Raw genomic sequence first — 24,557 nt, forward strand, 5'->3', positions numbered from 1 at the left:
CCAGCCTCGGACACTTAACACCCACACACACACACACAAAAAAAAAAACTAGCCGTGTAACCTTGGGCAAGTTACTTAACCCCAATTGCCCCAGAAAGGCAAAAAAAAAAAAAAACAACCCCCCGATCACTTGAGAGCCAACTCTTTGGGGATGAGCATCTCTGAATTTTGCTGAGCCTATCCCTGTACAAAAGTTCTTAATGGCCAAATGCTGTCTAGGTCAGTAATTAGAACCTTTCCAACTTAGTAAGACCTTTTAGTTTGCTTTCCACCTGCATGGATTTGTAGAACCCAAGGTTCCATCCCCACTTCTATAAGGCATTAAAGCTGGCTTTAGTAGGAGAATAATATCATAGCATAAAGAGGAAACAGTTAGGTGATGCAGTGGATAGAGGGCTGGGCCTAGAGTTAGGAAGGTTCATCTTTCTGAGCTCAAATCCAGTTTCAGACACTTACTAGCTGTGTGACCTGGACAAATCTCTTTACCCTGTTTGCCTCAATTTTATTATCTGTAAAAATGAACTGTAGGAAGAAAAGGTAAACCATTTCAGTATTTTTGCCAAGAAAACACCGAGTAGGGTCATGAACAGTCAGACATGACTGAAAAACTGAGTGAAAAAACAAAAGAACAAAACATAAAGAGGCAGTACCATGTAATGGCTTAAAACTGGCTTAAATCAGGAAGACCTGAGTTTAAATCCTAACTCTGAGGATACTGTCTGACACTAAGTAAGTCACTTCATCTTTCAGTGACCTGGGAAGCTCTCTAAGACAATGAGCTGGAGAGAAAGTGTTGACCTGCCTTGGTATATGGCATTTCCTCACTTGGGAGTTCCCCTTTACCAGCAAAATCTCAGATCCATGGTTGAGCCCCAATGATAGCTGTTATTTGTACAGCATTTTAAGGTTCATGAAATATTTTACACACATGATCTCATTTGATCTTTGCAGTAACCTCATGAGGTAGGTGGTGTAAGTACAAATATCCTCGTTCGCAGTGATAGCATTCGGCTAATTAATCCTAAGGGTATAATTTAATCATGTATACCATGTCTCTGCAGCCACTTGAACTTTGAAATAAACCCTGTGAAAACAATTGCTTTTCACTATTATGCCTTAACTCTCTTAATGTTCTGAATGTTCTTTATCTCTCATCTTCATATGCCTTTCAAACATCTCTGCTTATTTTTGGAACTGCACTGATATGCCTTTGTTATTTGCTTTTCCAATATGCATGGTATTCTCCTCATATGTGGCCAGTTATGATGATATGTAATTCCACTTAACTTAACAAAAGCATCAGGATAAATGTATTATACATATCAGGTATCTCTTATCCCACATTCTTGCAAATAATGTATTCATGACAGTATTTTTTCAGTGTTAATATTCCAGTGTCTATTATTAAACTATAGCAGAGCTTGAGTTTTAAAAAGATACTGTTATTTCTACACACCTCCTCATACATATTTACAATTATTCTGATATCATCGTTGACATATTTATTACATTTTTATCTGTTCGTATTTGTCACTAGTGATTTCAAAAGTATACAAACATTATAATGCCTTTGAGGGGGACTATTTCTATTTAACAAGCTTTTAGATGCAGCCAGGTGGAGCAATGGATAGAGCTCTAGACTTGGGCTCAAGAAAGCTTGAGTTCCAATTTAATCTCTGACACTTAGTGGCTGCTAACAAGTAGCAAGTCAGTTAACCTCCCTCTGCATCAGTTATCTTTATCTGTAAAATGATAATAACAGCATAATAGAGGGACATTGGGAGGTTAAAATGAGATAGCATGTGTAAAGCTCTTAGTAAAACTTAAAGTGCCATATAAATACAAGTTAGTGTTATTATTCATTATGTAACATGTTGCCAAAATGCTCATATATATGTATATATATATGTGTGATCATACATATATGGAAACATATACATATATAAACCAAACATATAAGCATATTAAGTATATGCCATGTTCAAAAATTGTTCTTGGTGCTTGGGAGAGATACAAAAATCAAATAAGATATGGCCCCTGTCCTCATGGAACTTGCAGGAGGGCATAACTTAGGATAAAACTATGATACACAAATGATATGTAAGTACAGAAGAAAGGTCTAAATTAAATTCAATTTGAAGTATGAAGACAGAATCATTGCCAACTGTGGGGGGAGGTGAGGGGGTCAGGGAAGACTATATGGGAGAGATGACATTTGTTCTGGGAAGGATTTCAATAGACAGAATTGTTAGTTTGTTGTTCCCTGCATAAGAAAGAGTATGGCAACTAGCATGGGAATCAGTTCAGTGTAGGGCTGAAGAATCACACATAGAGAGGTTAGGCAAATGTTGTGTGATATAGTGTCAGGTTAGGAAGAGCCTAGAACCCCAAACCAAAAAAGGTTGATCCTTATTTAGCAGCCATCCAAAACATTTTGATTAGAAAGAGTGACTTGGTAAGATTTTTACATAGGGAATACTGCTCTGGCAGCAAGATGAAGAAGTCAAAAACAAAGCCAGTTTGAGAACCATTGGACTAGAAACTTCCTCTGCTTGCTCATCATGCTATAAAAGCGACCCTGGCCCCTCCAAGGGTGTGCCAGGCAAGCACACGTGGTAATAAGTTCTGCCCAGCTAGAAAACATTGATTTGTGGGGCCAACGGTGGACTATATGTTATCTCATCAAGTCCAAGCTTAGCTAAGTTGGAAGAATTTCACCATCAAGTTGGCCACAGGTACCCATGAAGACCATCTCCTTAGGAACTGAGGGACTGGCTATATTCAGGCAGTATCCACACTGGTAAAATCACAGATCCATGAAGCATAGAAGAAAATATTCATCATGCTTTAAGATTTCTAGCAAAGTATTAGTCAATATAAATTCATACTGTAAAAGACTATCCTTTTATCAGTCCATCAACAAGCTCATCTTTCACAAGACCTGTTTTGTTCATTAAATGTTTTGCTCATTTTTAAAAAATCATTTAATCATTATTTATTTTTGAAAATGTTTGTCTTGTGTTTGTTTGTTGATGCCTGTATATCCAATTAGGGGGAAATATTTTCATAGTCAAAAAAATTCTGAAATAATATAGATTTTTCAGTCATTAAATTACAAATTAAAATGTGAATGAAAAGGACAGATATTCAGGTTGAATCCAGAGGAGAGGCATATATATATATATATATATATATATCACATAGATTTTAAGATAGTATAGACTTTATTTGTCAAAAAAAAAGACTACTTTCAGAATTAGACAAGTTATCTGGGGCTTTCTGCATCTGGGTTTCAGGTTACAGACAGCAGGGATGAGCACAGAGAGGATGGGCACATAAAATGCATCTATGTTGTATATATGTGGGCCCAAGTTCTTCATTGACCAAACTCCAAAAAGAAATATAAATGATATGCCTACTCTCTGTTACTCTGCTTTGTATAAATCTTCTTTCATCTCTATCAGCACAGGTAATAAAGAGATGATTGATTGCATAAATGCAGAAGTCATCCTCAAGGTCAGAATGGTTGCCAAATGGAAAAAGAAACAATAGGCACATTCTTCTAAAATGGCCATGGGAATTCCTAGTACTAGATCTGGCTTCCAAAAATTACGCTCCTAGATATATAGAACCAGAATGAAAGTTGGAGATCACCTAGTTCAATTCCTTTGTTTCAGAGATGAGGAAACTAGTGGCCAAAGAATTTAAGTGACTTGTCCAAGGTAACAAATGAGATAATATTTGTAAAGTACTACGTTAGTTATATAACTTAACTATGCTAATTAATGTAAACAATGATACTGATTCGGGATCCACTGTGAGATTCTACCCATTCTCTAAATCAAATGTAACCCACTAAACAGGAAGAAAGCCAGATATGGGCTTTCAGAAGCAGGGTAATGTTATCCCCTTGTAGCCTGGTCTATACAACACCAAACATGCAGATTTTAAAAAATGGAAAAAATGGGGGAGACTAAATGGCGTAGTGAATAAAGCACGGGCCTTGGAGTCAGGAGAAACTGAGTTCAAATCCGGCCTCAGACACTTAACACAAAAACTAACCGTGTGACCTTGGGCAAGTCACTTATCCCCAATTGCCCCTCCAAAAAGCAAAAAAAAAAAAAAATGGAAAAAACCCTCAGTAAAATAAAGTGTAGATGGTGTCTTTACACAACAAAAGGAGGTCTAGATATTTGAAAAGAGTAGAATTTTTGACTTGTCTTTAATTTGTATTTATACAGTGGGCATCTTACAGATGTGAACTTAATGGATCAAATATCAATTCTATCTATTATTTAGTTAATTATTGACTGTTTCCATGAAGTGTAAATACATTTATTTTCTAATTTCCAGCACTGAGGACTAGTAAAAAAAATTTTTTTGACTGGTAAAGGCCCATCATCTCAAACATTTACTATAACCTTTCAATACAGTTGATATGTGTTGATATGTGCATTTTTAGGATGCATTTAACATTACATTTATAGTCCACTCCAGAGGTCATGTCCTAGAAAAGCATAAAATTTATACTGTACCAAAAACTGACTCTGTGTAAACATCATTAAATGGGACATGAGCAAGAGCATGTAGCCTCTGAAATGGATGCCTCTAAGGTCTTTTCTGGTATGACATATAATAATTCTATGATTCTGAGTAATTACAACTTGTTAAGATGACCCTATAAACAGCAAGACCAGTTTTCTGACCCCCTACAACTCCCACAACTGTGTAGGTGGCCTGTGGTGAATAGGAATCATTAGAAATTTGGGTCACATCTGAGTCAACCAAGTGCTTCTAGACATTACCATTGTAAAAAAAGCAAAATTCTTCTGCAAAATTAATCATCTGAAAAGCATGTAAAACAACCTGCTTAATTGGGTTCTGTTTCTCATCCAATACCTTTTTTTGCCTGCTTTTTTTGCAACATACATTTTTTTCTACTCTACCACACTAACTTTTCCCTCTTGATTCTTTCTCTCTCTGAATCAGGTCTCTTCTGTAACACTTCCCAGTCTTTTCTGGACTATGCTACAACTTCTTTACCTGACTCACTAAAGAATGTGTGTTTGCTAGTTTCTGACTATGCCAAAGATTACTCTCAGGGCAGCACAATTGTAAGTACATCTTGACACACTCCCTAATAATTCCAATGTTAAAAAAAAATGTCACAGGGTTTCATGCTATGTAGACTGGTGAATTGTAAAATAGATTCTTAACAGTGATCAAAGATTCTCCATCTCTTTGTTTTGGGTTTTGCTTTTCCCCCACAAAGCCTGCTTTTCTTTTTTGACCTGATATAAAATTACCAGGTTTTTCTACATGGATTTTGTGTTTATTATCCAGTATTTGAGATCAGAGTCAGTGACAAAGCATGTTTTGGAAATCAGGAGGCTTAGCATGGATTTTTCCCTCGTTCGCCTCATGATTTAACCACAGCTGTTTCTTTGTTTCTTTTTTATTTAGAAACCTTATGCATGTCAAATTCCAGGATGTACCAAACGCTACACAGATCCAAGTTCCCTAAGAAAGCACGTCAAGGCACATTCTTCCAAAGACCAACAGGCAAGAAAAAAGGTAATTTTTCAGAGTGCTGCCCAGTCAGGAAAACACATTCTCATGTACTGTTACAGCATTAGCACTGTGCACAGGGCTGATGCTAGGCATATTTAGATTGTTCAAGGTGTAACATGTTTTAGATTGTTTAATGAGAAAAGTCTTCCATGAAGAAATGTTAAGCCTAGTACTTGTATAGCTAATATATACAGATAGAAATCTGTGGGATTGATGCATTTGTAATGAAAATCAGAGAAAATAATGATAGAGAAGCCACCTGAGTTGAAGTCACCATGTGCCCAAAAAAGAGCTGAATATTTAGCAAAAAAGATATAAATTCGGAGGATGAATCACTGTTAGATATGTTCTCATAAAATATCAGGAAGTTAAAACTGTTCCATTCCTGATAATATAGGAAGCAAAAGCCTTGAAAGCAATATACTTAGTAAAAATACCACAGTCGCTCCCTCCTTCCACAAACCCCCATCCCACTTCAGGTCAGGAGATCAGAGATGCCTGATCATCTCTATCTGTGCAAATTATTTCTGCCTCCCACCCCCAAGTATTTTCTCATCAAGAGGAAATTTTTTTTTAAATCTTCTGTCGTGGCAGCCAGCTGTAAAGATTGCTTTATGTTTGTAAGCATGTAGGAAGTCTGATGTGTGTGACAGCCAAAAAAAAATCAGACCCTTAAGGTTCAAATGTCCTACCACAACAGTAAACTGTGTTGGCCCGTTGGGGTTGATGCTGGCTCCTGGGAAGTTTCACTAGTGATGGGTTCTATATATGATTTGTAACCTCAGTGATTGCCAGTCTCTTCTGAGTGTTATTTGAGTACCCTCTAAACAACCCAGAAGGCAGTTTGAGACTAAACTAGTTTCAAGAGATTGAACTGTGTGGCCAGGGAATCAAAAGATGGTTTCAGGTCAGCCCCCTTTCTAGTCAGAAACTATGAGTTCTTCTGTGCTTTCAAATAGATTTAGTTCTTTTATGTTGGTAAAATGCTCTACAGTCCTTTGTATTGTTCATTTTCCCTTCCCAAAGAGTTGCTACCACAAGGTTAGGCTGAGTGCTCAAAGCTATGACCTCTTCTGAATGAACTAGAGTAGTGTGTAGGTGCTGAAGAATTTGATAGATGTTCTCTGTCACGTGGCTGCCCACCCTGGGAAATGAGGCACAGGAATCATTTAAAACTCTCTTCTTGAAATACCGTCAGACCTACCTAGCTCAGACACCATATGGTTAGTATTTGCACTATTTAGGCACAGGCTGGACCAAATTTGCTATTTTCCCTGGAAAGATAAAGATTATATGCCTTATGCATTATCAGTGAGGGAAATGATTTGCTCAAGAAAATTACTAATGCAGACAAGAGTAAAAGAAAAGGATTTAATCCACTTAGAAGCACAATCCACAGCATAAATAATTGCAGAGAATTAAAGGGGATCTTGAAGAACTGCTATTTGGGTAGCCCCATGATGGTGATTCACATTTAACCATGAATAAAAACTGCCTTCCATTACAAGTGGTCCAGAATTTGGATGCTTCACTGATTCATGCTGGCCTTCCTTCATTGCTGGTTAGTGAGATTTTACTATAACATCAAGTCCATAACACAAATGACATTGTAGGTCATTTTCTTTCTCCATTGAATGAAAAAATGGAGTGAATGGGGGGGGGGAGCATTTATTAAATGCTTACTGCATGTTAGGCATTGGTGATACAAATACTTTGAATAACTTTTGGTGAAGAACACAATATATAAATCATACATAGCAGAATATATGAGGCAGGTACCATCTCAATTCCATTTTTATGTACCTATCCCAGTGCCTTATATAGAGTAGGAATTTTATACTTGTCAATTAAAATGTACAGTGCTATTTTTTTCAGACCTAGAAAACATTATAGATTCAAAGAATTCAAGAGCTGGAAGTGACCTCAGAGATAATCAGGTCCAAGAACTCAACACATTTTGTATCCTGGACCTCACTGGCAAAGTTTATGATGGATCCTATGGACCCTTTTTCAGAATAAGGTTTTAAATGCATAAAATATATAGGATTGCAAAGGAATGACATTGAATTATGGCCTAATAATTACAATTATATTGAAATACAGCTACCCAAATATTAGAAAAAAATACTCGAACCCAAGGTTAATAACTCCTGATTCTTGGGGTGGCTAGGTGGTGCAGTGAATAGGGCACTGGCCCTGGAGTCAGGAGGACCTGAGTTCAAATCCGGCCTCAGACATTTAACACAAAACTAGCTGTGTGACCTTGGGCAAGTAACAACCCCAAATTCCCTCCAAAAAGCAATATATATACATATATATATATATGAATGTATGTATGTATATAACTCCTGATTCTAGTCTAGTGTCCTCATTTTACCACTGAGGAAAAAAGCTCAAAGAGGCTAGGAAACTCCTTTAAGGTCATCCGTTTGGTTGGTGACCAAGACAAAATCAGAACCCAATTCTAGTCATATTTAATCCAATGCCCTTTTTAACACACCACAGATTCCTCTCTTCTCATATCTTATTCAATTTAAAAGAGGCAGCATAAGGAGACAGAAGACTATCAAATGAAAAAAAGGGTATCTTCAAGAAGTATTTTTGGTTTTCTTTTGTCCTTATCCCAACTTCTGTGTAGGGAATCAGCAGATTTTGTTTTGTGGAAGATGCTTGCAACATAATTTAAAAATAACAGTCTTTAAGGCCACAAAATAAGAGTTTGAGGGTCAATTCTTAGGCGACCTTCAAAAGGCAATTTAGACAACAAGGAAATGAATTTTCTAGAACCATTTGCATAAACGGATGCAAAATCATGGTGTGCTCTTAATATTGTCATATACAAAATGAGGTATATGACAATGTGTTTCATTGCTACTGTTATGTTCATTTCTAGCAAATAGCGGAGCTGAACTTTGACTTGTTATTATTTCCAGGTCAATGCTTACTTTCATATTTTAACCTGTTCATCTACCGAGGACTTAAAGACAAAAATAAACTTGACCTCCCCCCCACCCAGAGGAGCAAGGCCAATACATTTGACATTAGTCAATTTGAATTTTCAAACCTTGCATAGGCATTCTAACTTATAATGTTTACAAGATACAATGGAGTCACTGGACCTTCGAGAAATTCTAATTGCTAACTCACATCATGCTTTGGTATTTGAAATATTTCCTGGCAGTTATAATAAAAAAAAATGCAAGAAACAATAAACCTTTTAAGGCAGAATTAAGATTATTTACGACTTTAATTAAAATAGAAAATTGGCATCATGTCAAAAAAGTCTTTACAAAAATGTGAATTCATCAAAAATAACCATAAAAATTCCAAGGTGATAAAGGCATAGTGGGGTAATAGTTCCAGCCCTAGGGAACTGTTCTGTTGAAAAGAATGAAACCCTTTACTGTCACACCCTGTTAGTCATGGATTCATTTAATATATCCTGCCTGACTGCCTCTAATCCTCTTTTTAACCTCCCCCTAGACACTAAATGACATTATTTTGGTGTCTTAAGTTGCTGGTTTTATGAGACTGCACTCTGAAATATGTTCCAGAGACCAGGCACCTTCCGCCACAGGAGAAATTTGTAGAAGTAGATGGCAGAGATACCACATATCTAAGGATGAACAATCCTCAGCCATGAATCTCTTGTTTTTGTCCCCACACCTGTTGAAATCCATCTTTGGAACCCAGGGTCCAGTATTCATCCCATTTCTGCCAAAATATACACCTATTTCGTGGAAGGAGGTGAAATAAAATAAGAAAAAGCCTAAAATTGCAGTTAATTGGTATTCAAGCTGTGCAAAAAAATATTCTTTTCTGCAGAGGAATTGGGATAATTTGACTCATTGCATGCAGAGTAACTTTTCTCATAGCATAATATGTGCACACCCACACAGCTCATCAGCTGGTGTGCAGACTTCTTCCATCTAATCTGCTTTGCAGATCTTGAATCCATTAAATAAATGATCTATACAGGTAAAAGAGTATTGAATCCCAGAGTCACCAGCTATGTTCTCAACTGGGCATAGAATTGATCCTGTAGAGTGAAAAGCAGATTTGTCTTTCCATTCGAATGGAATGCCAAAGTAGTACGCCGAAGAGAAGACGAAAAAAGACAATTCAGGCAATGAGCCACCTGAAGAAATTTTTCAAGGCTACAAAAGCTTTATCAGATTTTTTTTCATTTTTACTTTTAAAGATCTATAAGTAAGAGATATTTCCTTCAACTCTTCTCTGTTAATTTTTTTTTAATTGAGAACAAATGTTACATGACTCCAGAAGTTAGGGGTATTAAGAATGAGTTTTCAGTTTGTTTGATGCAGCAAAACTGACCTTCAGTCTCAGACACTTTTGATTCAGGGGTGCTATAAGAAAAGACACAAAGCACAGAATTTAAAATGTGTACAAATACACCTAGTGTTTATACTTGCCATCTGTAAAAAAACCAGTCCTAGAAATCCTTTAGGCTAACCTTTAAGACAGAGCAGTTATAATACTAGTATCTTCCTCCCTGTTTGTTATTCAGCTTCCCACCACCTGACTGGAAGACTGTAATCACTAACTTTGCAATCTATCACCCTCTTATTAAAATAGGGTTTGGATTTGCCCTGTTTGAGTTAGTATGTATGTTCTAGAAAAGTTATGTGAAAATTTAGGGCTGGTTAACTGAATCATATTTTAATAGGCTAGAGGAATGTATTATTTATAGTAAAGCTCTGATGAATTCTTTGGCAAAATAAATAATTCTTCTGTAAAATAGTCACTGTGCAACCAATCATATTTATTTAAATGGAATACACCTTTATGAGTCAATGGAAATAAGATCATCCTTAAAGTCCCTTTCAGAGCTTATATATTATCTTATGATAATTAGTGATAATTTCCATTAAACACAACACTATGTAGTAGACTTCTGAATGGCACACTGGTTTAGGTATGCTTAATTCAATGGTTTTAATCTAATGATGGTTTTCAGTGGAAACCTATGATACATTGGGCTGTAAGAGACCTTTTCAAACCCATAATTCCATTGCTCCCCTCTCCCCTCAAATGCAAGACCATGACTGAACTCACAGGTGCCCTCTTCTGGTTTCAAGTTGACAGTATTTTTCCTTGCTTACTTGAGTGTAAGCTTTAGCTTCCCTGCAAGGAGGAAGCCACAAGGTTTCCTGCACCTTCCCTTATTCCCTGACAAAGCAAATAAACAAACAACAAAAAAGAAAATCTCCAGACTTCTACTACACTTTTGATGTAGGCAGGAGGTACTCTGGAACCATAGAACTTAGCCTTGGTTTCCCCAAGATGTCATAAAAGTATTTAAGAGAAGCATTCAGAATTTGACCTTGTAGAATTTAGAATTTTGAAAAGAGTGATTAAGTTAAAAGTATAAAAAAAGCAGGATAAGCCAAACTACCAACCCACTGCTAGGCTGTCTGCTCAGTCTGAGAAAGCATAATGCTTGAAAGATCTAAATTTCAGTCACTTTGTTCGCTGGTGACAGTTGCCCTGATTTTGGCCTGGACTCTTGACCTCAACCAGACATACCTTAAATATACATCATTAGGGATCTCAATGAACTGGTTGAAATATAGGTTATCAGTAGCCAGGATGAGAATGTGTATGACTCAGTGCAAATCAATGACCACTGTTAGAAACAGGTCAAATGACATGACTTACTGATGATGAATCTGTAGTGATGTCCTTGTATCCTGAGGGCAGTAGGTCTCTTCCCTCTTGTCTCTCCCAGGCAGTTATATCATCAACTCCCATGAGTGAAATTATCATCTTTATGCAGATGACACCTAGATCCATATATCTAACTATACTTACTTTCCCCCAAATTCAAGACTTTTATAACTTATCAATTACTGGATGTTTCCAACTAATTTTTCTGTTAACAACTTTAAGCTTAAGATATATAAAATAGAACTCATGACCTTTTCCCTATACCCACTCTTTTTCTTGACTTTTCTGTTTCTTTAGATGACTCCACCATGCTTTGGGGCACCTAGGTTTGCAACCCCAGAGTTATCCTTAACTTTCCATTCTCTTACCTTCATATACAATAAGTTGCCAGGTCTTATTGATTCTATCTCCCTAGCATCTCTTACATCTATCCTTTTCACTTTACTCATATGGCCATCACCCTAGGCACTTATCACTTCTCTCCTGGAATATTGTAGTAATTTTTCAATTAGCCTCCTTGTGTCAAGTGTCCACTTTTTAAAAGCCATACTCCACTGTTACCAAAGTGATAATGTTTGCAGGTCTGAACACATCAGCTAGGGGCAAAATGGATAGAGCACTGGGCCTGGAGTCAGGAAGACTCTCCTTCCTGATTTCAAATCTGACCTCAGACACTGACTAGCTATATGACCCTGAGTAAGTCACTTAACCCTGTTTGCCTCAGTTTCCTCATCTGTAAAATGAGTTGGAGAAGGAAATGGCAAACCACTCCAGAAAGAAAACCCCAAATGGGGTCATAGAGCTGGACACAACTGCAATGACTGAACAGCAACAAGAACTGACCACGTCACTTCTCATATTGCAGCTTCTGACATTTTCTCTGGTTGTCCCTCATGCCCACTATGAATGCTCTTCCTTCTCATCTCTGCCTACTGATATCTATGGCTTCCTTGAAACACCACCTAAAATCCCATCTTCTGCAGGAAACCTTTCCCAACCCCTCTTAATTCTAGTTAATTCTAGTTCCCTCTATTAACTATCTCCCATTTGTCCCATACATAGCTTTTTTTGTTTATATTTGTTTATTACCTTCCCTGTTAGATTGTGAGCTCCTTGAGGGCATGGTGCCTTTTGTTTTGTTTTTTTTGTACACCTGGCACTTAACACAGTTCCTGAGTAGTATGTGTCTAAGGTGGAATTTGAACTCAGTTTTTTCTGATACCAAATCAGTACTTGATTCACTATGATTCGCAATGATACCAAGATTTTGAGCCTAGGTGATAGGGAGTATCAACAAAAATAGGTAAGCTAAAAAGAGAGGTGGCTTTGGGGAAAAGGTGAAAGCTGCCATTTCAGACTCAGTGATTTTGAGGTGCCAATGACATGTAAAGGTGGAGGCATACAATGAGGTATTCTAGATTCTTAATGAGAATGCAGTTTATGTGAGTGATCTTTGGGTTCAAATGTTTTTAGGTAGACTTATGTAGCCTAAAATGGGCAGATCTTTGGAATGGAGGTGTTGAATCACTGAAGGTCACAGTAAAAGTCAAGATGAGGTCAGACAGGAACTTTAGGGTCCTGAAACTCAGATAGAGCTGTTGAAGTAGTTGGAAGGTGATCATGTGGGAAAAGAGGGATGTTTGTTCTATTTGACTCCTGAGGGTAGTATTAGGAGTAGTGGGTTGAAGTTTTAAAGAAGCAACTTAAGGCTTGAAACTAGGGGAAAACTTTCCCAAGTAGAATTGGCTAGTTAAGAAGGTGGAAGAAGTTCCCCTCATTATAGTTCCTACAGCAAAGACTGGGTGAACACTTGTTAGGAATCTTATAGTGAGGTTTCTTGTGGGGGACAGGGATGGGTAATACGTAAATTGGACTAAATCAATGGTGTCAAAAGCAAAAAGAAATAGAGACATTAAACCTTACATAAAGACCTCTGCAGGCTTCATATTGACTTAGAAGATAACAAATTAGCATTATCTATGTAGTTATGTTTTATTGTGGAGGTGGATAAGTGGCTCAGTAGATAGAACCCTGGGTCATAAATCAAGAAGACCTTAATTTAAATCCAGCCTCAAACACTTACTAGTTGTGTGACCTTGGGCAAGTCACTTAACCCTGCTTGCTTCAGTTTCTTCCTCTGTAAAATGAGCTGGAGAAGGAAATGGCGAATCAAGGTAGTATCTTTGCCAAGAAAACCCCAGATGTGGTCATGAAGGGTTAGACATGACTGAAAGACAGAAACAATAATCTTTTGTTGTATTTGTCTTTTATTTTGTTCAATATTTCTGAATTATATTTTAATTGGTTAGGCATACTTGGGGGTGTGGCTGGCAGTGTTTTTGACCCCTCAAGACTAGATGACTGCTCAGGTCCCAGACTGTTCTGAACTTTTTGTAATAGTCATTCTCAAGAATTTATTTTTACTTGAAATTTGAACTGTGACAATTAGAATCAGTCCATTGTACCGCTATTTTATACTTCTGTCTGTCTTCAAAACCTACAATTTTGTGTGACAGAATTTTACTTTTTTATCTAAAATTATTTGAAAAGCAAAACTGTGTCATTTTACTGAGCTCTGCATAGACCACCAAATAAATACCCAAAGAATGAGGTCATTTTGACAATTGTTCTCACGATCAACTCAGTATGTATGGTATCTAGCATTGTCCCATGTGCAGTGAGTTACTTACTAATTGCTTTTTGATTGACAATCTTAAGCTTTCTTCTAAGCCTCACATTCCCTTGGCTTATTAGTTTCTGATGAATCCTGATGCAAATAATTAGCAGAGTTGGGGGTGGGGGGGAGAGGTAGTGATTCAGCCCAAATTCTCATGCTACTTACTTACTTAAAGAAAACAATACCAAGGAGCAACCCCTTCTTACAAATGCTCTTGGTGGGATTTCTATACTTTATTTCAAAGACTGAAGTGCAGCCTGAGAAAATGAAGTGACTGGCGTTTTAAAACGTTTGCTGTGCTATTTACCTTCTCTGTTCCCTGAACTCAATTCTAATCTCCAGCTAGGACTGATCACTGTCTGAGATGCCATCCTTCATGGCAGGGATGTAAATTTCTACTATATTAGAGCTTTCCATATTCTTGATATTTCTCTCTCCTTCCATCTTTATTTGTTGAATTTATTAACTGAGCTGGGAAGATTTTTTTTTTCCTGGAAGCCTTCACACAAGTACCTTAAGAAATCTAATTTATAGACAGTGAGTAGAAGTTTACTATTGTATAGGTCCTTGGGTAGGAAATAGGATGTAATTTGATCTTCTTTTGAGCTGGGCTCCTTAGTCAGTGCTCCAGACCCGAAATATGGGATTGATGGGCTCTTAGCCAGGGTTGGTTGGAGTGTACCTAACAAGAGTTGATAAAAATGTATTTTCTTGGAATCTTGTAAGTCTAATCAAAAAGACTTTAAACTGAACAGGAAGAGAGGCAAAAAAACTGTCTCCATATACTACCAAATGAAACATCATGGAGAATAATTGTAATGCAGGAGAAAAGTAGTTGAAATGCCCAGAAATTCATGGGAGAAAAAAAATCCATAAAAGGAGCCCATGGCCTCAATGGGGTAGGCTCAAATTTACAAATTATGGTCAACAAGCAAGATGAACTTAGAGATTCTGAGGCAAGGATACAAATTTGACTTCATAGGCCTCACTGGGACTTGGTGTGATAATAGAATTTCAGAAATGAAGGAAACCTCAGGGGCCACCGAACCCAAACCACACCCCAAAAGAGTCCTCAGTATCTAGTTATCTAGGCTTGGCTTTAAGACATCAGGTGAGGGGGGAAACTCACTACCTTCTAAAGGAAACCCTTACATTTTTAGAGAGCCCTAATTATTAGAAATTTTTTCATAATATTAGGTCTTAATTCACCTTTTTTGTGTAATTTCCATCAATCACTGCCATTTCAGATTTCTGGAGCCAGACAGTTGAAATCTAATCCTTGTTCCATACGGCAGCTGTTCAAGTACATGAAGATAGCTATAGGATTGAAATATAACTCTGGAAGGGCATCTTATTCAAAAGGATAAGGATAGATAGGAGAGAGTAATGATATAGCATGGTATATTGTATATATTAAGAAGATATGACCACGTGAGAGAATACAGAAACCAAAGTGGGAGGGGGGCAACAGTCAATTAGAACATATTTATTAAATACCTACCATGTTGCTATGCATCCAATATGCAAGTACAAAGAATATTTGTATTCTTGTATTTGTATTATATTTGTAAATACTCTTTTTGCAATGAGCTTGAGTCATGATAGAGAACATTGGAGTGAAGATAAATGGAAAGGGAAACAGAGGTAATAGTGCCTTGTACATAGTAGGCATTTAGTAAATGTTTATTCTATTGTAGTCAATTGCCACTGTAGTATGCTACAGATTTCCTGAACAGAAAGAGAAACCTTGAGGAAATCTATCAACAGTCTGGCATAGAGGCTTGCTGTAAATGTGAGGGAGGACTTCAATTATCCAGACATCTGTTGGCCTCTAGCAGGCCCAGCAGTTCTAAATCTGTGATCAATCAATCAAAAAACATCGATTAAGTGCCTACTATGTGATGCAATGTGCTAAATGCTAGGGATCTAAAAGGAGGCAAAAGACAGTCCTGGTCTCAAGGTGCTTATAAAAATGATCCAGATTCTGATTTTGAGTCCAGATACACTATCCTCATAACATTATTCCTATCTAAAAGTTTAGTAAAAGTTTGTATAATAAGAGGAAATGACTAGGCACCCTATTTAGTATTCAGTCTCATTAAGTGCACAGAAGCCCCTATGCCAATCATTATTATTTGATGGAGAAGGGTCAAGCATATATTTTTTATCCAAGTTTTGGAATCACTAGGTTTATAAGTATGTGATTCATGGAGATAACAGGAAAAAATGCATTTTGATGAAAATTTTGTTATTGAAACTCTAACATTAATGACCTGATGTTCTCTATCCATAGATAATTTCAGTGTTGTCTTTGTTTTTTATGTAATTTTCAGCAAGTTTACATTTACTTGTAGAGACTACAATGTGTAGGCATGTTATTCCCTCATCTTTTTTCCCCTTACTTTCCCCTATCGTTAGGGGCAGCTAGGTGGCACAGTTAATAGACCACCAGCCCTGGAGTCAGGAGGACCTGAGTTCAAATTTGGCCTCAGACACTTAACACTTACTAGCTGTGTGACCTTGGGCAAGTCACTTAACCCCAATTGCCCTGCCCTACCTCCTCCAAAAAGCAAAAAAAAAATGGTATCTTTAGAAGTCATGTGTTTGTTAAAGAAAGTCTTCAGATATTTTAACCATATCTTAATGCCTAGCCAAGAATCAATTTGTAACAAGAAAATTATGGAACAGTTTTCAATAGAGTTTAGAAAAGGGGCAATCTCTGAGTAAAGTAATATGGAGATCTGTCTCCCCCTAGTCCATGAGGTTTGGAAAATGGATGTGAGATTATAGACTGAAACTGCCTAGAAAATTGCTTGATTTCCCGTTGGCTCTCACTATACTCTCCCATATATCATTATTGGAATCACAGAATATCAGTCTTGGAAAGCACCTTATAGTCTATTCCAGGAGTAGGGAACCTGCAGCTTCGAGGCCATGTTTGACCCTCTAGGTCCTCGGGTGCAGCCCTTTGACTGAATCCAATAAACGGAAATCTTCATAGTATAGGGTAGAGTCACATCTGTATGAACTGCTTCCTGTAAATCTGATTAAAGGGGTTGAGAAGACTCATTAACACACCTCTGTTGGCTCAATTCAGTGATCAAGTGGAAATTCTGTTGTGATTAGTCTTGCACATAGCAGGTAAAGTGGCGGTTTTTAAAGAGTTGTTAGTAGAAACTGATATTTTTCATATTTGCTGCATTTTAAGTTTTGAAAAGTATTTACACACCCACAATTTCCTTGTATTCTCTTGACCTCAGGAGCCATGATAAATCTGGTATTTACTGAGAAATTTTTTTAGGTTTAGTTCTGATTCATACGTAAACTAAAAGACAATACGTTTAAAGGTGGGAAGAAAGTTAAGCATTATGTCTACAAGTAGTATGTTCCTTTCTTTCATAATTCAATCAATAAGCATTTGTTAGCTTCATGCTATGTACTAGATAAGGAGCAGGGAACCTGTGGACCTCGAGGTCCTCAAGTGAAGCCATTTCCACTAGGTGTTGAGCATACTGAAAAGAAAAAAGAAAAAAATAGCCTCCACCCTCAAAAGCTTACATTATTCTAATTAGAGAGATAATATATAAAAATCAGAACATTCAAGGTAAATACAATGTCTATGGAAGGTAACCTTAAAGGACATGGAGTTTCCTTACTCTAAAAGGATTGTACCAACAGTATTCAGTACTGACTAGTGCAAAGTCATCTATTAAAACCTACTCTCTTCAATATAATCTAGGTCTTTTGCCAGCCATTTTGACAAACTATTTTTTCTCCCATTCAAACAACAGAAAACCCATCTTAAAAATCCTGGCAATGAGTATCTCTTGTCCTGGTGATTATTTATTGATTTTGTTTCTTTAGGGGGCACTTTATTCTACATTTAATGGTTAAAGGACCTCAGTAGGGATGAAACTTTAGCTAGCTTCATTATATTTGGAGTTTAATAGAAGTAATTGATTAAAATGGTCACTTATTCTAATACCAGAAGCACATTGAGGGACATCTTTAATGCAGTTAAAATGAAAACAAGGACTTATAAGACTTCCTCAAGATGGGACAAGACCTTACAGGTCCAACAGTCCAGTCTTCCTTCTAGTGCTAGAATAGCTTTCAGCTATACAGCTCAAAGATTACACCTATTAAAAATTAATCTATTAGATCTAGATTAACCCTATTTCCTCTAATACATAACTCTTCTAATATTTGAAGGTAGCTATCAATGTGTATAGAAAGGCTCTGTCCTTGGGTCTATGCTGTATAGAATTTCATCTTTGACTTGAATGAAGGCATAGATACTATGCTTGTCAAATTGTTGTAAGATATGAAGATGGGAGAGAAGGAGGAGTATGTTGGAGCCAATTTTAGGTGGTTCACAAAAACCAATTGTTAAATTTTCAGTGTGGACACTTATACTTTGGAAATTGGCAAATGCTACAAAACAGTGCTTGATTGGCTATTGTGTTGATTTCTAGACTTAAGAAAGTAATGAAGAAAATGTTAATAATGCAGATTAAATTTAGTAGTGTGATGCCTACATTTTTCTTCCCATAAAGCTGGCTGTCAAATACGTATTGGAATAAGAGCTGGTTGTTAAACATTTATTAGAACAAGAGCTGGTCATTAAACACTTATTAGAAGAATCTTGGAGGGACTGATAATTTTGAATGTCAGAACCTAGATGCCAAAGGTTCTAAAAAGACAGCAACATTTGATGACCTAATTAGATGGAACCTCACAAGAATAAGTGTAACATTCTGTACTTGGATTAAAAAGAGACATTAAAAGATTTTTTAAAAATGGTGATAGTTCAACTTTACTCTGGAATCCTATTGCTACATCTGGATTCTGTTGTATCTGGATGATGGTATTTAGTTCTGAGCACTGTACATAAAGAAAGACATTGACAGTTGGAGCAATTTCAGGGGAAGGTAATCACAATGGTAAGAGAGACCAGAAACCATATTATATAAGAGTTGGTTGCCTGAGGAAGTAGTGAATTTCCCGTTACAGGCAGTTCTAAGTGGAGGTTGGATGACCACTTGTTGAGGGTGTTGTAAATATGGTTCCTAATAAGGTCCAGGTTAGACTGTATGATCTCTTAGGCCTGTTTCATTTCTGAGATTTTATGAGCCTGAAATGACCACTTACCAACTAAGTACCTATCTCATCAGCCATCAATAAAAGCTCAATGCTTTTACAAGCAAGGTGATCTAAATTAGCATTTAATTTTTCAGTTAATGTTTAGCAACTATCTCTTCAGGAAAAAAAAATAAATTATGCAGAACACACTTATAGGTTTAATATTCATTATTAACATTTTATGTATTGTTTTCTTAAGTCAAGACTATCAACAAAATGATAAATCAAGCTCTGATTTGTAATGTTGAATGATTTCTGAGGTATAAATGCTCACATTGAAAATTTAACAATCAGCTCTCATGAGCTGATTCAAGTTGGCTCCAGTGTTCCTCTAATTTGATATGTTTCTCAACTGCCTAGTACCTGTAGTTTAGGGACTGAAAATACTCATTTTCTACTACTTGCCCCTGCTACCAGAGATATTGTTAGATAGTAGACAGAGATCTGGCCTAATAGCCAGGAAGACCTGAGTTTGTCTTGCCTCCTGACACATTCTCGCTTTGTGGCCTTGCAAGTCATTTAACCACTCAGTGTTCTCAACCACTAGGGCTATAAATTACAGAGAAGGTTCTGACCTGCATTGACAGAGAAAGTTCCTTGCAAGGGACTCTCTCTATTAAGGAAATTACAGGTCTATCCCTTCTGCCTGTCCCCAGAAAGGAGCAGGGATGAGGAAGAATGAAATTCTCAAGGAGTTCCCTTTCATTCTGCCAATTTGATAAACACAATAAATGTCATCAGTTCAGAATGAGTCCAAGGCAAGACAATTCTGAGTCATTCTAAACTAGTCTTAGTACAGAGTACATCATAAACCATGCTGGTTCCCTATTCTTTGAGTGTTCAGATCCTATGTAAGAATTCCTTATTAGCTTATAGGGACCCAAAGCTAACCCCTGCTTTCCCCCCAGAGTCATCTTGGATCTAGGGAGTGCTCCCAGAACTAGGACAGAGATGTGAGATGCATAGTTTTTAATGGAAGTAGGTGACTGAAAAAAAAAAGCTGGGAGGACCTAAGCAGGTCACTATGTGAAAGGTCCTTATGAATTGTGAACATGGATAACTTCTGAAAAGGAAAGAGGAGAAATCTTGAAAAGGTTCTCAACCCCTCCTGATTGCAGTACCTTCCCTCTGTTAATTATTTCCTGTTTACCCTATATGTAGCTTACTTGCATATATTTGCTTTCCTGTTGTCTCCCCATTTAGTCTGTGAGCAATTGAAGGTCACAGACTGTGTCTTGCTTATTTTGTATTCCCATTATGCAGTGTCTAATACGTAATGGGTGCTTAATAAATTAGTAGGTGCTTTAATGATTGCTTAAAAGGGTACATGAAGGGACTACAAAGACCAGTACTTATTTTTACAATTTTACATACACTTGACCCTTATTCTGCTTTTCAGCTTTGCATAAAGTGAATAATTACAGCTATTAAAAAGAAGACAGCTTCAAAGAGTATATTGCTACCTTACTCCCATCTACCTTTCCAGGTTTATTGTGTGTCATCCATTTTGTATCATCTTCCATCCAACCAGACCTCACTTCTTGTCCTCGAACACGATCTCTGTGCCTTTGCCCCATCCTGAGAAAAACTTTCTCCTACCATCCGATGCTTAGAATCCTTATCTTCCTTCAAATCTCAGCTCTTGCTTGTACCTATTTATTTACTTGCCATCTCTCCCTTTAGAATGTAAGCTCCTTTGACAGAAGAATTTTTTTCTTTTTCTATTTCTTTTTTTTGTATTTCTAGCACTTAGCAGAGTTCCTAGCATAAAGTAAACAACAAATGCTTGTTGGAAGACTGATCTCCTCAGATTAGCTGAGAGGAACATCCCTAGATTGTTTTTTTTTAGCCTTAATATATTTTGGATGTATGGCCTTTCGATGCCAAACATAGGGATTTTTATTTGATTTTAGAGGCAACAAAGAGCCACTGAAGTGTATTAAGCCAAAAACGGACACAGTTAGAATTATGCTATAATATATCATTTTACCAGCTGTGTGAATGATAAATAGGAGAGAGGAGAAACTTGGGACAAGGAGACCAAATAAGGGGATGCTACAATTATTGAGGTGAAAGGTGATGAGTGCCTGCTCTAGGATAATAGCTCTGGGAGAGGTGAGAAAGGGATGGAGGCAAAAAATATTGTGTAAGAAAAATCAAGAAGATAAACAAAACTTAGCAACTGATTTGGATGGGTTGGGTAGGGAGGTTGGAAACTGAGAACAATTCTGACAGGATGGTGACTTTATCAAAAACAAGTGAAACCAAGAAAAGGGGAAAGTTAGATAAACACTTGAAATCACTCAAAATGATTGTCAACTTCCATCTTTGAAAGTGCTCAATGTTAATTATCAATTCTTCTGCCTGTATGACTTAGTTAATTGCTCGTTATCCTCCATCTGGTTGGCAACACGGTGTAAACAGGTAGAATCTCACTTTAACTAATATTGTGATTATTTCCAGTTCTCCTGAATAGAGCCATTTGCACGTCCTAGGTGTCAGTTATGACCTTGGGCAGAACAGTTAACCTCTCTGAGACTCAGTTTTCTCATTTATAAAGTGAGGGGATATACTAAACGAAGATGATTTTAAGGACCCTGATAGCTCTAATACACTAGGTCATTATTTGCATGTGATTAATTTAGTTAAAAATAAAAATGCTACATAATTTTAAAAAGGACTACATTAGCTGTAGTGAGAGTATTGCTCTCTGGGAGCAGATCTGGGTTCAAAATACTACTCTGGCACTTGATATCTTCGTGGGACAAGCTCTTTCATTTATACTGAGCTCTTGGCAGTCTTGGCTCCTTAAAAATTGGGAAAATAATACATTCACTAGCTATCTCGCACAGTTATTGTGACAAAAGCATTTTAAACCTCATGGTACTATTAGAATATGGGCAGAGATGACTGATGATGATAACAGTAATAATATGTCTTTAATCTTATAATTTTTCTTTGGGTTTCTAAAGGCTTCCAGGCAGTAGTTCAAAAGTAAATATCATTGATATGTGCCAAACATAAACAGTTGTAAATAGCAGTACTGTTGGCCCATGGTACACAAATAGTAAATGGCCTTAATTGGTTCTTATTAGTATGTCCAGCACAGACATAAGCTCAGAGTGTTGAGATTTGCTGTTTGTCCTCTGGTCTTAGTCTCACCATAAACAGCAGCTTCCAAAGAAACGGCCTTAACAACCCTAGAATTTGAAGGGTTATAGGATTTAGAGTTGGACTGGACCTTGGAGATCATCTAAGTAGAATACAAGTACATGAGAAGGGCTTATCAGTCAATCAAAAAGTCTCAATTAAGCACCCAATTTACATTGTACCAATCACTGAGCTAGGCCCCAGGGATGGAAGCAAAAAGGACAGGATTCCTACACATATGAAGTTTATATTCTAATTGGGGAAACAAGGCCATTTGAAAATATATACAGAATAAATATAAAGTTAGTATCAAAAAAACGACCTTGTATACAAGGTCGTTTGGGAAGGAGGGCACTGACAATTGACAAAAAGCTTCATGTAGAAGGTGATGTTTGAGGCTAATCTTAAAGGAAGAGAGGAATTCTTTGAGGCAGAAATATGGAGGGAACATATTCTAGACCTGAGGGGAAAGCCAGAGTTGAGTGATAATGATTAATAAATATCTGTAAGTAGAATTTAGCTGAACCCTAAGGATACACAGCTAATAAGTAGGAGAGCCAGAATTAAAACCCAAGTCCTCCAAATCAAGTGATTTTTTTTTTTAAGCCTAACTTGCTACACATGATGTTAGTTAGAATTGTTATGGAAACCAGTGTTTTTCACTTTGCAGATGGCATTTTTATTTGGAATTACAACACCCTGTTTATGTGCATTTTTTGCATTGAGTACATTCTGCAGCATTGCAACATTTGAGAAATCCCCTGCCAACCGGCAATTTTCTCCAAGCATCAGTTTTATACAATGGGAATGAAGTAACCATTCCATAAGCCTATTGTGTCACGACTGAATAATTTCTGTCCTGCAGCTTCCAGTCTTAGATTGTGCCTGCACAATCTTTTAGTTTAAGTTTCACTCCTGAGGATGCAAAAAAAAAAAAAAGATAAAAAAAATCTGGTTTCTTCTTTTGAGAGCAATTGAACTTAAGGCTATTTCCTCTATTGTTTTCCATGGAGTCTCATTTAAAATATTTTATTAATGCAAAGAGAGATGCCTTCAAAGGCTAAGGGTCAGTGAGCAGTAGCCATGACAACCAGGAAACCATTCTGCAGAAAAAATGCAGTAAAGAGTAAGTGTTTTAATCCTTAACTTTAATCCCTTTACTTCCTGTTCTCAAAATGAAATATAAATCAGGCACCGTGCAGCGCAGCAATTTTTCCTGAAAGGGATGTTGGCAAAAGAGGATTAGTAATGGACAGAAGTGTTTAAGGAATTTAATCACACAATTTGTTGTAAAACTTTTGAGACTACGAGTGACCAGTTCCTTTGAGTGTGGTCAATGAGAAAAAAACGTACTTTGAAAGTGATTAGAGAGCTGGCGCAGGCAGACACCCCTGTTTATTGGGGTTGTTACATCATTGACGCCTGTTGTAAGGACATGAGAAATCAGGGAATTGGTTTGGTGCTCCCCAATGGGGGAGGTGGCGGGCTGGGGGTGTTTCAGTGGTGGCCTAGTGTCATGCTTTTGATCTTCAAGAAATGAGAGGGGAAAAAAAATAATAAAGGATGTGTCTTCTCTGGTCAGACTGCTCTGGCATTTAGATTTAGAGGAAGGGTGCCCAGCTGTTATGGACTGTAACAATGGGATGGGCACCTGGGGAGAAGAGAGGCCTGTTATTTCCTGAACACACTAGTGGTTCTCATATTTGTTTCAGAGGTGTTACTTTATGGGAAGTGTTGGTTGGTTCCTTAATTATTCTCTTAAGTTCTACTCCCTAGGCTTATTGTGATTTGGAACTGGAAAGAACTTTAGAAATCACATAATTTGACTCTTGTTTTACAACTGAGGGCTAGAAAGGTTGTCAGTGGCCCAAAGCTACCTAGGTGGCAAACAGCAGAGCAGAGATTTTAACTCACATCTCTTGATTCCAAATTAAGTGGTCTTTCTACTACATCATGTTGCCTGTTTAATTTGACTGACCTGAATAGCCTCTGTTTTCTCCAAAGACACACTAAACAGGATGTTTTTCTACTTGAATGAAATAGTGGACATTCTAGCCTATAGCATATTGGTCTTACTCCACTCTCCTTCAAGACATCTTTTTATCCATCTATCCAGTCAACAAACATTTTTTTTCATTTGTTCATTAAAAATCAGAATTTTGGGGGTAATATTCTCTTTCATATTACCATCTCAGGGAATAGTTCATTCAGTCCTTTCTCAGAAAACAGATGAAAGATTTGCTGTTATCAATTTATATTTGGAGAAGCAAAACTGTCCTTGCTCAAAGCATCATTTAAGACACAAACAACTAAATAATGTTCCCAATTC

At 37.1% G+C, this 24,557-nt stretch overlaps 1 protein-coding gene across 2 annotated transcripts in view; it reads left to right on the top strand.

Annotated features, from left to right (window-relative positions):
• Positions 1 to 24,557, top strand: part of GLIS3 (GLIS family zinc finger 3) — a 606,152-nt gene that overhangs the window by 444,090 nt on the left and 137,505 nt on the right. For both annotated transcript variants that reach the window (XM_069090791.1, XM_069090792.1), the window contains one exon: positions 5,464 to 5,574. In XM_069090791.1, coding sequence (XP_068946892.1) covers positions 5,464 to 5,574 — 111 coding nt within the window. The remainder of the gene's footprint in view (positions 1 to 5,463; positions 5,575 to 24,557) is intronic.

Source organism: Petaurus breviceps, unplaced genomic scaffold, assembly GCF_028583685.1.
Source record: "Petaurus breviceps papuanus isolate PSGF00001 unplaced genomic scaffold, PetGlider_PUasm1.0 187, whole genome shotgun sequence".
NCBI classification, from domain to species: Eukaryota; Metazoa; Chordata; class Mammalia; order Diprotodontia; family Petauridae; genus Petaurus; species Petaurus breviceps.